Here is a 16,666-nt window from a genome sequence, read left to right as displayed (position 1 = left end):
AACTATCTTCATGAGCGCAGTCAGCGGTATAATGACTATAATAATCTATAGTTAATTCAACAACTTTTCTAATTGTGACATTGGATTTTCGAAATTTTGACACGTTATTAAATGAAGTTTAACCAAGGTCAAATAATTAAAGGTCAAATTTTGCCTCACATTCATATAAACACATAAATCCACACAAACTTTTTCTAATATTGGTGTCAAATGATTCACAAAGAAACGATAAGATTGCAAATTGTATTTTCTGGGCAAAACATAAATTTCCTCTTCAGAAAATTGGTTATGGTCATATTGTGCTTATGTTAATGATCATTGAAATAAAATTATTCTATTGCATCAATGAAAAAAGAGAAATTTGTAGGAATCGACAATGACGTATGTCAACAATGAATGTTGGATTCTGTGAGTGTTAGTATGGATCTAAATAAGATAAGTGTAAATAGTGTCAATAAATTAATAAGAAGATCAGTGTTTTTTGATAGAGACGGCCAGACTTACGGATTTGTCACGTATGTCAAGACAAGAAATGTCTCCTTGGTAAGTAATATTGTACACAACAATACACAAGACAGAAATATTTCAATTCGGTTTCAATGCGCATACGGTATCGGAAAACTTCTTAACAAACTCAATTTATACTTAGTTGCAGTTCAAACTCGGTAGTATCTAATCAATATAATTTCCTCTTCCTAGAAACAAACAATATATCCTTACTAAAACACCCCGCGTTGCATTACTAATGACTTCTCGGTCTGGAAGTAGAGAATAAAATCTAAGCATCTTATCTCCATTGTGTTATTCTTTTGTTGAGATACTTAAGGAAACAAGAGAGTGCTAATTTATAGCGTTAAATAATAAATAACGAAACTGCGTCCAAATAGCTCCTCCCCGTATAAAGCACAATACAAGGTAACCGCTTAACGACGTCTCCTTTCATATTTATGAATACCGCAACCATTTATCGTGTAATTAAGTACTTCTTTTGCTTTTTGCGTTTTTCTTGGCTGCAAGAAAGCGAGGAAGGAAGCGCACTAAGTTTGTGTTATGTGGACGCCGGTAAAAGCATCTACAAACTAGTTGAATATATGTACTTCAGTAGAATTATTATTTATAATACGAAAGAAGTATATACTATTCATTTCTCAAGGGTTTTCTATTTATAGTGTGGGAGTCGTGATGTATATGGTAGTATAAACTTCACTTGTATAAAAATATATGAAATTTAATGATTATAAAAATATTACGATATTAAAATGACAAGTCCCATTGTTTTCTCCTCTCGTGACTAGCCTGCTTGATTCCCACACACTCCCTGCCCAGTCTTGACCTCACAGTTTGAAGAGAAAATACAGGGAAACACGTTATAAAAATATGGTGGGAAAGCAGATTATAGCTGTATTGTGGTACTAGTCAATTAGTAATTCCAATGTTTCGTCGGCAGATCCGCCGTATGGTAGGTAATTCGACCTTCCATCATCTTCAAACTCTGCTTATGGTTATGAATATAAGTCATGTAGTGAACTACCTGAACCTCGATGTCTTGGTGAACTTTGAAGATCCTGCCACGATCTACTGTATTAATTTTAATTTCTATAATATTTTGGGTAAACAGATGGCGCTCTGTAAGATTATAAATTTTCGCAATGATTAAAATAATCTAATCGACTTCAGTAGCCCTTTGGATCAAATATCGGATTCTCGAATCCTTGTGGCTCTGTGACAAACATTTTTATCAATTGCTCACCATTTTCACTACCATCATAATTAATTGGTATTAGTTGTATCAGAATTACTTAATGTTTGGAATGCATTATTTGTGGATACAGTTTTCATTTCTGCAGGCGTTGCATTCGTATTTGATGGATTCTTATCAGAGAAAGAAGTTGGCTCTTTATCCAAATCAGGATCATTGGTTTCTTTAACATAAGAGTCCAGAATTGTGGAATCCAATAAATAATTTGTCATCATTTTGTTTTGACTCGTCGCTGTCACCGATAATGGGAGGTAGCATCGAAAGACAATTTGTTGAGTTAACGGACAAGGAGAGGTTGAATTGCATTCAAATGAAAAGTCTAAGCTCCAAATTATTGTTTGTGTCAGCAATAAACACTGAGGTCTGGGTATACCAAATGGGTAACCACGAAAGTCCGGTTCAGGTAGTAAGTGCATTAACTACGATAACAAAAATAAAAATTTCCTTATATTTTTCGAAGGTTCCTGAACACGCATGCCTTAAAAAATGGATGTATGTATGTGTTTGTGTGTGCGGATATAATTTTTCTTCGAACATTTCGAGAGCACGAAACAACCGATTTGAATGATTCAAAACACCAGAATTCATCAGATATATGGTTGAGATTTTAATAAAAAGTATAAATTTTGTTTATATTTGTATGGGTTTCGTATCAATGTTCGTCCGTCATACTGCGACGGGGCGCTTACGCGCTTCGATGATTCATCTCTGATCAAGATTTGACCAGGGCTTTTTCTATTTAACCCGGAACCCTTTACAATGGTATGAGTTTATATACCTGTAACTTATAATAATAAGAGAGACTAGAAAATGTAATGAGAGAAGAATATTATAGAGTGAAGTTTAATATATATCATAAACAGTTTATTCACATATCTTATGGTGATGGAGTATTTATAATTTACAGTCCGATTATCATCACAGTGATTCTCACCAATCTCTAAATCAATTGAAAAGCGCAATTGCTATGAAAGTTTTAAAAAAACTGACCAAAACTACTTTTAAATAAAGTGCCGGAGAAGAATGAAAAAAGTGAAGGACTGGTAAATGTTAAATAAGCAATTACTGCAAAGAATGAGAGAGAACAAATCCTATTCGATATGATGAAAGTTGAATCGCAACTATGTGCATCAAATGATGCCTATTGCAGGTCTTTGCAAAGCAAATATTTAAACGTAAATCACCAATACTAAGAAGAAGACAGGTGATGACATATTGGCTCACACAAAAGGAGCAAATACAGAAAATTGGAAGCTAAGGCACTGGGTACGAATGCATGGATTAAAAGTTTCAGGAAACAATTTTTATAGAAAGAGGTTGCTGCATATAGATTTTTCTCAATATATGGTCCAAACCGATTTGCTACTATCCTAAACATCATTTATTCTATGTACCTATTCAAAACCGAATCAATGGTCATACTTATCCGAAACTGCTGGTTTCATTTATGAATGGATATTGTCGAGTTAGGTTAATTTGGATATATATATATATATATATATATATATATTATACATGTGTATGTAACCAATCTAGGCATTATTCATCATCGGATTTGGGCATATATCTTGGACCGTTCGATAGTCGATTTCAGCATGACCGCATCTGCATACCAAGGATCAGTGCACGGCGAGCGAGTGTTAAATCTCGCACGTTCACTGTGTATAATCCTTTTCATTCTCTTGGCTGGATAGCTCTGCAACTGTAATATAATTCATAACCGTACTGGATTTGAAATATTTGAATTTTCGACGATGAAACCTACGAGTTTATTTCAACTGGGACTGCTCCAGTGCATTCTACATGTAAACACTTGATATAGATACTTTTGTACAGACAAAATCCATTACACCAAATAAAGAATTAAAATAAAATATTTATAGTAAAATTTAATATACTTAATGCAATTTAATTTAATGCTATCCATTAATCATAAATCACCTGTTTTTTACCAACGGAGCTTTTAAATATATCTATCCATTTTTTTTTTAAATTAACCATTCTATGAACTCAACTTGTCAAGATATTTCAATTCTTATAAATTCAAACTGTGATATTGAAAATTTACTTCAATATTTAGAGGGCTATCAAAGTTATATCAAATATTAAACGCGTTCCAAATTAAAATGCGGATTTCTAATGGAGGTAGCAGTAACATAATAATACAAGTTTGCTGAAAAACTTGTATTTTCTACTTTTTTATCATCTACATAAGATAGGTCTCCTTGGTTTGAAAGTAGCGACGAGATTTGGATCATAGCTCCCAGATTCGATATTTCGCTTGATGTCAAGCAGTATTAATAGCCCTTACCGACACTGCTGCACCAGTAAAAGTTTACCAGTACTATAGATAAAAGTAATTAATAATTGTAAAGTAATAATTGTAAAGATAAAATTTATTACAAAGAAATAGGACAAAGATTTGGGTTGCCATCTATATAAAACAAACGTAGATTTTGAGTACATATTTTATTCCTACAGCTTTTAGAACTCTCGAGTTCTTATCACTGTTAAAACAAAAAACAAATCTATCAGATGCTTATGTAGTATAAGAAAAAAATTCTAAAAACTGCTTTCACTGATGCTCTTTATATTAATACCATTAGAGAAATATAATGTAGATTTCTACTTATTCATAAACTTGAAGTATGTCATCAAGACTTTTTCTGAATACTTCTGTTTTCAATTTGATCTAAGTAACCTGTTCGTTCATTTGATCAATTTAACCTGTTTTTATACTTCCCAAAATTAATTACTCACATTAGCTATTTAAATTTCTAATTATTGCAATTTATAAATAGATTTATGTTTTATAATAATATAATTTAATTGTTATAGCACGTTTGAAAATGATTTACCGGCCAGTTCTGCCAATAAAAATAGATCAATGTTTTGGCATGGCCATGTTTCGCTGTATTTTTCATATAAAATGGTACTAAAAACTGTGAATCTTTCTAATGTTATAATAATACAAGCATGAAGTTAGATTTAATGTGTAAAACGCCTGATCTTACAGCAAATACATAGCATTTTGTCAGTTTTTAGTACCATTTTATATGAAAAACGCAGCGTAAACTAGCCTTGCCATAATATTAGTATATTTTACGGAAAAATTGGCTAGTTATTATAATATCTTAGTATGATTTTACATTTTTATAATTTATCAACTTCCCGTAGGATAGTTATAGAAATGGGCGAAAATCGAAAATGAAAATGTTTGCATTTCTTCACGTTTTAGTAATCTGAACATTTTGGCATACCTCAGAAAAATAGATGTGTATATGTGAGTGTGTGTGTTTTGTATGTCCGCATTTTTTCGTCCACGTTTTTGGGCGTACGGATCAACCGATTTGAATGGTTCAAAACACATTCGATTCCTAATGATAAGGAAATGTGCTGATTAGTTTTTGACAAAGGCAGGTCTAGCCGTTATTATTGAAAATAATTCAGATTTTAATTTTAATTATGTTCTTATATACTACTAACAAACAAATAATTTTAGCTTTGCAATTCAGTTTATATAATGCTTATAAATATTAATAAAGTTATAGTGTTTACAATAATTCCAGCAATTTACTTTAAGGCACGATGCCCTACACCACTGGTTATTATTTTTTTGTTTCATTCAATTTAAATGTACAATAATTTTTATGCAAATATTTGATGAAACATCAATATGCCAAAAAAACAACACATTAATTACTCGTTTACAAATTTGCAACCCTACATCGCTTTTATAATCATCATGCATACAATTTAATCCGCATATCGATAAAATGGCATCCCCCACTTAATACGATTTAACGTAATTGATTCTGCACCCTTCAGGTAAAACGGCTCGAAATGAATTTCGTAACATTTCGGAGTTCATTTAATTGCATTAGATGAATTATGTTACAGTCGCAGGCGGTGTTTATTTTCAAAAACAATTAAAAACGTCAGAAGAGATAATCCTGGCGACACAGTAAATCACGGTGTCCAATGGTAAACGGTTCGATTCGGGAAAATTTATTATATTACCTTACACGTTTAGAGTGCGCCTCCCGGGACAGGGCGGGTGGAGCTGACAATGGGGGGAGCGGCTCCAACGAGTATTCGATGAAGTCTAAGTTAATCGAATTAAGCCGGTGTATATCTCATAAATAAATTTATTACAACATTAATTCACACGTCATTCCCGTTATGTATGACGTGACTTTGAATAATAGAAAACAGGGTTGAAATAATTTTGTACTGTTGCTGGTGTTTATTAATCTTTGTCATATTTTGTATTTGCTCCAACTGATATAAAGTTTGTGATATCAAATTTTATGACAAATATTTTTATATTTAAATATGTCAATTTTTCATTTTGTATTGACCTGTGGCTTACTGTGGCTGTTGTTAGAGCTTTGGCATTTTTGTTATGAATGGAAATAAAATAAAAAAAGCAATTTCCCGGCAAAATTGCCTATTGAATCATCAATATTAGATTAAGTTTATTGTTATCAAATAGAGTAAAACCAACTAAAATCTATGTAGTTAGGAAGTCATCACAACAGCCCATAGGCAAGAATTTCTGATTTCTAAAAACAAACAAGGTATTGATTATTAGAAGAAATCAACTCTTATTATCTAGAGTAAATTGCTTTTGAATGAATGATTCTTAAACGTCTAATTGTGGTCAGACCTTTGGCTTTTCAACCAAAAGGTTGCTGATATTAAAAGTTGTGTATGACACCAATCCAAAGCAGTTATGACATCGGTAGTAAGTCCAAAATATAAATAGAAATATTTCAAATAAAAATAGCCATTTTCCGGTAAAATTTTATTTAATTAAATATCACCAATATTTGATTCAGTTTAATAATATCAAATAGAGTTAGGCCAACAAGTTATGTAGGTAAGACGTATTATAACATCAAAATGGAATTTTTGATTGGTTAGAAACAAACAAGGTAATGATCATTGGAAGACATCAACTTCCATTAATAAATTCCATTTGAATAAATAGATATTGTATGTCTAAAACCAATTGTGGTTAAACCTTTGGCTTTTCAACCAAACGATTGCATCAGTTGTGATTTGATCAGTTTGGGAATCAAGAATATAAATAAAAATGTTTCAAATCAAAGTAATCATTTTCCGCCAAAATTGCATTTAATTATATATTATTATTATTAGATAAATTATGATAATATCAAAGAGAGTTATGATAATAAAAAGCTATGTAGTTAAGAAATATTATCACAAGAGCTAATAGAACGGAACCTCAGATTTTAGATTCAAAATCAACAGAGTGTTGATAATTTGTGAAAAATTCAAATACAGCCCGATAAAAGTACCTGCTCTTAAAAATATCACCAAGACTTTTATATATTAAAAAATAGTAATAACAGTCATAAAAATAGGCTTCTCCATAATTCAGTGAAACTATCGGATTTTAATCAGTAGTTTAAAATTCGATACTCATCTAGTATAACGTGATGTCAAATAGTTCATGTAAAACCCAAAGTATTGAAAATAAGCTATTAAGCTATTTCTCAGATAGGCTCAGATAGGCATTCAATAAATCTATAGTTGATTACCTACTAACGTCGTATTTAGTAATTTTTTTGATTACTGTAAAGGTAAAATTCATATAGACAACGTAAAATTTCAAAAAATTATTTTGAATTACAAAACGTATTATTTTGTGTATTAAATTGCTCGAAATTGAGACTTAATAGAATAATAAACGCTATTTCAATACTATGTTTTATATTGTACGCTCATTCTATGAACTGTCCAGATTCATAGTTTATAAGACGATTTTTAACTTCCCGAAGGAGAAGTTTATGTTTTCATCAAAAAATCCGAATCGCTAATTTTATGTTTTCTCGACGTTTCGAGCCATTCTGAATCGAATGAGACCAAATTTGGAAAAAGTATGTGTGTGTGTGTGTGTGAACAGATTTTTTGCCGTAAATCGACGTTTTCTCCAAAACGGTTGGACCGATTTCAAAAATTTAAAAGCCATTTGATGTATCTCGATGAGGACTATCGTCTCTGAGTTTTGTGCGGCGATCTGCCGGGCCGTTTCTTTGTAAATTGCAGAAAAGTGAAAAATTTTTTGTCCACGTTTCAGCCCGCAATTCTGAATCGATTCTGAAAATTCAAAAACCGTTTTTGGTAAAGATCGGCCGGGCCGTTTTCTTGTAATAAAGTTTTAAAAAAAAAAAATTTTGACGATTTTTATGATTATTTTTTTCACGATAGATACCATAGTTTTCTAGGTCATACTAAAATATTACGGCTCTACGACAACTGGTTCAGCTTTAAAAATTCGTCAAAGTTTGCAAAAATCAGTATGGTCTTTTTGGCATTTGTCAAAATTAGACTTTTGATCGACGTTTTTTCAAAAACGCCTGAACCGATTTTAGAAATTTAAAAGCCATTTGATGTATTTCGGTAAGGACTATCGTTTGTCAGTTTTGTGCAACGATCTGCCAAGCCGTTTCTTTGTAATTTCAAGAAAAGTGTTGAATTTTTCGTCCACATTTAAGCTCATCCTACCGAACCGATTTTAAAAAATCAAAAACTGTTCGAAAGATATTAGTTGGGAATGATGCTGATTAATTTTAGGTGAAAATCTACCGAGCCGTTTTCTTGTAATTAACTGTTGAAAAAAAGTGTTAAATTTTCGTCCACATTTAAGCTCATCCTACCGAACCGATTTTGAAAAATCAAAAACTGTTCGAAAGATATCATTTGGGAATGATGCTGATTAATTTTAGGTGAAAATCTACCGAGCCGTTTTCTTGTAATTAACTGTTAAAAAAAATTTAAGCCGTTTTTCATGGAACTTTTTTTGGCGATATACATCATGGTCTTATAGAACTTACTGTAATATTACGGCCTTACGACAAGTAGTTTAATTTTAAAAATTCGTCAAACTTTGCTAAAATTATTATCGTTTTTTTTAAAGTAGGATTGATGAAGTATATTATTTACACATTTTTTTGATCAAGTCGATTATTTACACATATCGGGAAGTTCATGTAATTTGCCTCAAGGCTAAATACCAAACCAACTAGTTTCGAATTATTTCTTGAAAAAAATATTTTAACACATATCATCACGAAAGAAAATTAATTTAATTAATTACAGATATAGGTGGCTTTATAGAAATCTATTCCTAATTGAAGAGGACCTTGGATAAACTTTCTGCCACTTATCTTTGGAGAGACTTATGAGAAATTTTCCTTAGAATATCACTTACAATTTAACATCTTACCATCACAATGAAATCTAAGACTCACGTTATTTTGTAGAAGTGGGTAACTGTAATCTCCATTTCCAATTTTCGGCGGCAACAATCCGTGGCGCGTTTTCAGGTCTACCCTTTGTCAATTATCGCACCAAATGACAATTATTCGCAATGAATTGCGCCGTTATGGAAAATTTTGCGCGAGAAAACGATTTTCAACACGTCGAACAGAGCAGGGAAAATGTAGAAATTAGAATCGAATGCATGAGATTATTATCGGCATGAATAAAATAAATAGATTTTTTTATTTGCATTGTTTGCAACGTTGGTAGATAGTTTGTATCAGAATTATATATGAGAGCTAGGAGCTTTTTGTAATAGGGGTTACTAATAACAGGTGTTTTTTTTTTGTTTTCATTGGACATGTCAACTGTTTTGCCTAATATTGTCGACGCCATATACAGAACTGTGCAGGTCCGTCATTTTTAACATGTAATATAAAATATATTTTAAAATCTATCTATGATAACATTTTAATTTATGTTAGTAATTTAAAATATTTATTATTTGGTTTCAAATTTAATCTTCAATAGTGTGTGACAAATTTTGTATTGTTGCTAAATTGTATAAATAGTTATTTTGATTAATATAAAAAAATCACATTTGGGATTAATTGAAACAAAACCATGAGGCCATGTGTAACATAAAAAAAATTATATGCAGTTTGAAGCGAAGAAGATTGGGTGAAATTAATAGTTGTAGTAGGATGTTTGCAAATATAAATTTTATTACAAGAGACACTACTATATCATTTAATTGTTATCTAATGTGGTTTACGTTAATTTATGATAGAAATTTATATTACAGGAAATACTATATATTTTATTTGTAATAATTTTGGTTTGAAATTTGAAATTTATATTACAGAAAATACTATATATTTTATTTGTAATAATTTTGGTTTAAAATTTGAAATTTATTAAAATTGTTATTTGTTATTTGATATAGCCTTAATTACATTTTCAAATCATATAATTTAAATCATTTATATTATTTATATCATTTATATCATTTATATCATTTACTTCAATTAATAATGAAGGTTAAATTAGTGAAGTTTCAGCTACTAAAGTTATAATTCAAAATAAATTAGTGTGAGTAATGGTTTACAGCTAACGACAAGAAGTAGCTTTATATAAAATACTTTTTACGTACGATCCAAAACTCATTAGGAAGTTATGAAAACATGTTTTATAACCTTTCACTATAGTTTCCAGACAGCTTTTGTTAAACTCATCAAACACGCATAGGTACTTGCCAATGCAATGCAAAAAGTTTTGTTCACAAACTTGTTCACTAAATTTATTCGGCGCACAAAATATATAATGTTTTCGTAATTATTTTGCCAGCAAAACCTAAGTTTTGTAATAAAACAGCAGAAATACCGTAGAGTATGTTAAAATATTTTTATTTATCAAAAGAATAGTTCATTTTAGTGTAAACACCTTTACACTTGGCAATACTAAAATAGTTAATTATTATAATGGGATACAATTATTGAATAAATTAGATTTGCAATTATTATTATGCTATTGATGGACATTTTTTCACAAATTAATCTATTAATAATTTTTTTTAAATTTAGTTTTGATTAAACATTAGTTGGACGTTTTCACCTTCATTCGTTTGGTACTTTTGATAAACCGTTTTACAATTATTAAAATATTGATAATAATTTAATTTAGAATTTTTCATATTTTAAAAATTTAAATACTTTAGCTCGAATTACTTGCATATCTTAAATATTAGCATTAGTTAGTTGATAATATTGTCTTTTATAAACGAAATCCTTCAATAATCAAGGTGTATGCTATTTCTGTCACAAATCGATGTTTTAATGAAATCTAGTCATTAATTTTTAGCTTGTTGTATAGCAAGTTACAGAATCGCACAACAATCGAAAATGTAAATTTTTACAATTAAGACCTTTCCAATATTTGGAGAGATAATAGATCAACCGATTTAAATCATTCAAAAAACATTCGATTTCCATTGACGACGAGTTGTACTGATTTAGTTAAATAATGGTAGTTTTTGAGATAACGGAGCATCTGATTTCAATAATTTAAACAACATTTACAATAATTACATTTTTGCGAAGAAATTTTTATGTTGCAGGGTAAAAGTTCAAAAAATGGAATGGAATGAACTTCACAAATCATTTTTATTGTTTTATATACTTGTGAAAACATTGATACACATGTATGCAAGTAAACAGGGCGGACAAATAGGAAGATGAATAGGTAGACAGGGTGACGAGTGGCAGAGTGACAGAATTGATAGGTAGACAGGTTGATACATAGACAGGTAGTATGGTAGACAGATAGTATGGTAGACAGATAGAAATGTAGACAGATAGAAAGGTAAACAGGTAGACAGGTAAACGGATGGACAGGAGGTCAGATACAATAGTAGACAGCTTGACTATTAGACAGATAGTCACTTGGAAAAATTAACAAATAGACAGGTACTGTTGATATAAAATTTAAATACAAAACGATTAATTATACATATTGGGAAGTTCATGCAACTCGCCTGAACACAAAATGCCATTTACACCTGGTTATATTAAATATTTATTTACATAATTTTATCATTATCCTATAGTAGCTTTAATAAATAAAATCGATTTGCAATTATTACGCTATTGACAGTAAATTTAATCTATAATATTATGTATCACATAAATAGTTTGTGGTTTTGCCATAGATAAACAAGTATAATTGGTGTTTGCTATATATAATATTACAGCCATTTTACTATAGTAGTAATGCTTGAATACAGAGAGATATTTTTTCGATCGATCTCATAATGATAGCTATTTATAGTTTTAGATTAAATCTGCATTTAAATATTTTAACCATTATGGGTATTTATAGTTCTAATAAATAAAACCGATTTGCAATTATTAAGCTATTGACAGTAATTTAATCTACGATTTTCGCATATAAATATTTTAGCTTAAATTTATGCAAATTTTATAGAATATTAAACACTCGATAATACTGAAATATTGGTTTTGATCATGACGGCAATATCTATTTCATAAAATAATCCCTACACTATAAAACTGTATAAATTAAGCATGGAGATTATACATAGCGCCTCGGTTAAAATAAATTAACATTAAATAAACGAATATAAATATTGTCGTATCAATATTTAAAATGCGCCCGGTAAATTGATTTGCACCCGTTTATACCTTTTTTTATCATCATATTTTTTTTAAAACTATTGCCATCGGCGTGGACGGGCCTTCGGCATTCATAAAAGCACATTGTTGTGGTGGCTGGGCAGATTTATACGCAATTAAAGTAATAAATTGCCATCGGAATGCGCTTCAATATATCATTGTGGATTTACATTTGATATATTTATTATCTACGTTCGGCTAATGCCAGCCGGCATAGGATTTGTGTTATTCCGCGTTATGCGGACATTCGGTTTCGGTGGAATTATTCTTTTTGATGCAAAATTCATGAAATCGCGAACTCTGTCCGGCGCGCGTATAATCTGAATTTAATTGCGCGAATTTAAAGTTAGATTTACGAGCCTTCGATAATGGACGATAATTACATTACAGATGTTTTTGGCGACGTGATGGAAATTTATTTCGTTATTAACGCTCTGATAAAAAACTCGTGCTGTCATAATTATAAAATGAATTAACTTAACACTTGAATTCATTTCAAATAGAATAGGGCGAGGCACAAAGGTCCAATTTGACTTTCATCAATTATATGTGAAAACCAAACCGATTACATATTGCTGACTATGTTCAGTAAAACTCTCATCTAATTCACCATTGTAGAAATGTGTTTTTTTCTTGCTTTTTTCAAAAGTGTCACCTGGTCTTCTTACTCATTGGAATTAGCTTCAATTTTTTTATCTCTGCTTTATTCAGCAATCAGAAATACATAAAGATTCCTATAAGTTAAATTGACAATATTTGAGAGCGATGTCTAAGAAGAACTCCAGTGAGATCTTCTTAGTTTAACTATTGAAAAGATAATGTTATATTGAAGCTAATCTAATTGTAAGACTAAATCTAAAGGCCATTGACATTTCAATCTTCTTACGCCAAATGGTTGGGTAATGTCGCCTATTGATGGGTTTGAATGCGATTCCAGTTTACGTTTGTATTTTTCCTTAAATTCTTTGAACGTTAATTGCACCGTTTTCATGTTGAGGTCGCTGTGAATGGTTTCATTTTTCACGTACCACGGAGAATTAAGTATTGTCCGTAAAATTTTTGACTAAGTTCTCTGCATTATAGCTATATTTGATTTGTAAGCACATCCCCAGAGCTCAATTCTGTAGGTCCAGATTGGTTTGATGATTGATTTATATAGCAGCAAATTATTTTCAACAAAGAACTCAGACTTTTTACGCAGTAGCCAATCAAATTCTTTCATTTTGATCATTATTTGCTGTTTTTTTGTTTTCATGTGGCTTTTCCGAGTACGTCTGCTGTCTATATAGAGACCAAGATATTTTACTATGTTCTGTTTCGGAATCTGGACGTTATTTATATAAATTGGAGGACCCGCTTTCAGGGTTAATATGATATGATCTGATTTGGTTTCATTTATGCAAAGCTTCCATTTGGCAAGCCACATTTGAAGTTTATTGATATGTTCTTGCGTTTGTCGGTAAGCTTGATCAGCACCGTGATTACTGCTTAGTATGGCAATATCGTCAGCGAATGTAGCAAGTGTCAGATTTTCAAGTAATGGGAGGTCCTTTGTGTATGAAACATATAAGAAGGGACCAAAAATACTATCTTGTGGAACTCCTGACATTATTTTGTGGGAATCAGATGTTACTTGATTTACTTAGCTTCAATGAAAACTAATGCTATGACTTTTTACCTAAAACAGTAAAAGTGTATCTAAATTATTGATGTCTAATAAAATTATCATTGATTTATTAAATATTGGTTTTTAATTAAACCAAGCGCACTTAGCAAAACAAAATTAAATTGAAATATTAATAAAAGCGTTCAAAGCCACAATCTTGATATTAAAAATAAAAAATATTTATGGAAAAGCTCTCCAGGTGGAGTAAAATGAGACACCCATGGGGCAAACATATTCAATGTCTTATTATTAATTTTAATTTTATTATTCTTTTAATATTATTATTAAATTTTATGGATACAGAGATACTAAGTATATAATCTTGATCTGGTATTTTGTCGGATATATATCAGCAGAGATGAAATAATATTTACATAATTTAATTCTAGTAAAAATGCTTTTTCACCTCAAGTTAGTTTTTTTTTATAGTTCACACCTTTGCCAGGATAAAAGTTCATTTGGTTCATTTTATCCCACCCACGTGTAAGATTTTATAGAGGTTATATGAAAAAATCTGTTGAAGATAACTATAAGTTAACAATAATTGTACCTCTTATAAAACTTGTACCTCTTATAAAACAATTGAATAACGTATATTTAAAAATTATGTAAGATCTCGTATACTAAACAACAGTGCTCACAACTAAAAAAAACGTTTTGTTTTAGAGTTTCAATCATGGTCGTTTATCTCCTGATGGCAGCGTGGCTTGATTTATGACAATGGCTGATTGCAGATCTTTTTTCACCTACTTTCAAATATTGTTGTTGAAAAAAATCCTAAATTTACTTCTTTTTCGTTTATTAGTGGTAAGGCTTTTCACCCATCTTACCTCTTTTCCTCATTACTATGATAAAGTATTTTTGAATGTTTTAAATCAAATGTGATAATTATTCAAGTTACTGCTCATTATGGAAAACAATATTGTAGCCATATCATTTCGCTCGTTATTTTAGGAGTCTCATCACATTTTTTTTATTAAACAATGAAACATATATACACATTTAAAAAAAAACATTCGAAACGATTGTATTTGATTCGTTTAAAAACATATATTATGAATGTAATTCTTTCATATTTGTAATCGGCTTCTATCGGTATATACTTTTCGCAGTGTATTAAACTTTTTGTGTTTAAATGGCCATTTGTGATCAGAATGAGGCATTTCTCTATTTTGTATTTATAGAATACATTAAAATGTAACGTGGATTATCGAACGGAAAAGGTCATATCGTTTTCACGCATGGGCCGCCACAAAACGATATGTACCAGCCCATTTTTAACAGAAACAGCGGCGGCACAGGCATTTCGCAGAAAAACGTTATTTCATACTTCTATTTGAAATTTTAATTGTAAGATCAAGTTAACTTGCAGACCTAGAAACTGTTGAAACTAACAGCCTGAACTTTTAGTTTTCTTTAATGAAAATATAAACAAGTATTGCGATCTCACGAATAATTTTCCATTTTTGAAACTAGTCAATTTTTTCAATCGTTAATTATAGATAATTTAAACGAGGAATTTTCATACCTTAAAATCTCTTTCCCAAGTTTTTTTAATTACAATCTGTCACATTTAAGACATTCAGTATTTATTTTGACTTAATTATATGGATTTTTGAATGGATGGCAACCCAATAGTTGTCCAATTCAATTATGACTAATTAACTATACTCTAATTATTTTTGGTTATTTTACTTATACTATATTTAATAAAATATGATTTTATTTCAATTCATAGCTATCGTCACGTTCTATATATACTAACTTTTCCAATCAAATTCTTTCATTTTGATCATTATTTGCTGCTTTTTTGTTTTTATGTGGCTTTTCCAAGTAAGTCTGCTATCTAAATGAAGACCAAGATATTTCACTATGTTCTGTTTCGGAATCTGGACGTTGTTTAAATAAATTGGAGGACAAGTATTTATTTTGACTTAATTATATTATTTTTGAATGGATGGCAACCCAGTAGTTGTCCAAGCCAATTATGACTAATTAACTATACTCGAAGTATTTGCTGACATTGGCGCCTAAAGAATTTTTACTTGAAAACGCTTGTCAAAAGTAGTACTATCATAGCACAAATATGATGCTATTCTATAAGTTTATAGTTTTTCTTTACATAGAAATAATCTTGTAAATGAAAAAATTTAGCAAAAGACCCGGAGTTGTTCTTACCACACCAGAATCGACGAACATTCGATAGCTGAAATGCAAATCATCAACAAAATGATACAAACCAGAAGACTAATAAGAATTGGCCAAAGGACCTACAATATTAAATTGTAAACAGACAGCTATAGATTAATTCAAACAGAGGATCTCTTAAATCAAGGAGACCTCTAAACTAAACGCTTTCTATGGCATCATCACATCGGCTTATAGAAACAATGTATTCTGATTGTCTATTAAATAATGAAAATATTGCTAGTGAATGCATTTACATTTACAGGATATATTAATCATAATATTTTTATTTTTCAGTGTCAAGACTGACCTGCTGCCAGGTGGAGCGATGAGTCGTCTTTACATAGCCAACGCTAATCGCCTCGATTCGGGCAATTACAGTTGTTCGCTGGCAGACGTAGCGGGCACAACCGTAGCCGTCCACGTTCTGAATGGTGAGTGCTTTTTTATATTTGAATCATCATTAAAAATAATTGTTATGTCGCGCTATTGCCATGTCATTTATTTATATTTGCAGTAATAATATAGTTGCATTAACTGCATGAAATATGCTGAAAAAAAATTATAAGTTTA

General features: G+C 30.5%; 1 protein-coding gene across 1 annotated transcript in view; it reads left to right on the top strand.

Annotated features, from left to right (window-relative positions):
• The first annotated feature begins 16,425 nt into the window (after positions 1–16,425).
• The window catches only part of LOC113365775 (monocarboxylate transporter 13-like), a 128,636-nt gene continuing 128,395 nt past the window's right edge, over positions 16,426–16,666 (top strand). The window contains exon 1 of the mRNA XM_026607320.1: positions 16,426–16,527. Within this exon, the coding sequence (XP_026463105.1) occupies positions 16,525–16,527 (3 nt within the window). The 5' untranslated portion in view covers positions 16,426–16,524. The remainder of the gene's footprint in view (positions 16,528–16,666) is intronic.

Source organism: Ctenocephalides felis, unplaced genomic scaffold (genome assembly GCF_003426905.1).
Source record: "Ctenocephalides felis isolate EL2017-DRISC unplaced genomic scaffold, ASM342690v1 CF-g0.4_SCAFFOLD_01170, whole genome shotgun sequence".
NCBI classification, from domain to species: domain Eukaryota; kingdom Metazoa; phylum Arthropoda; class Insecta; order Siphonaptera; family Pulicidae; genus Ctenocephalides; species Ctenocephalides felis.
Note: the sequence above shows the minus strand (reverse complement) of the source record. Positions and strands in the feature narration are given on the sequence as shown.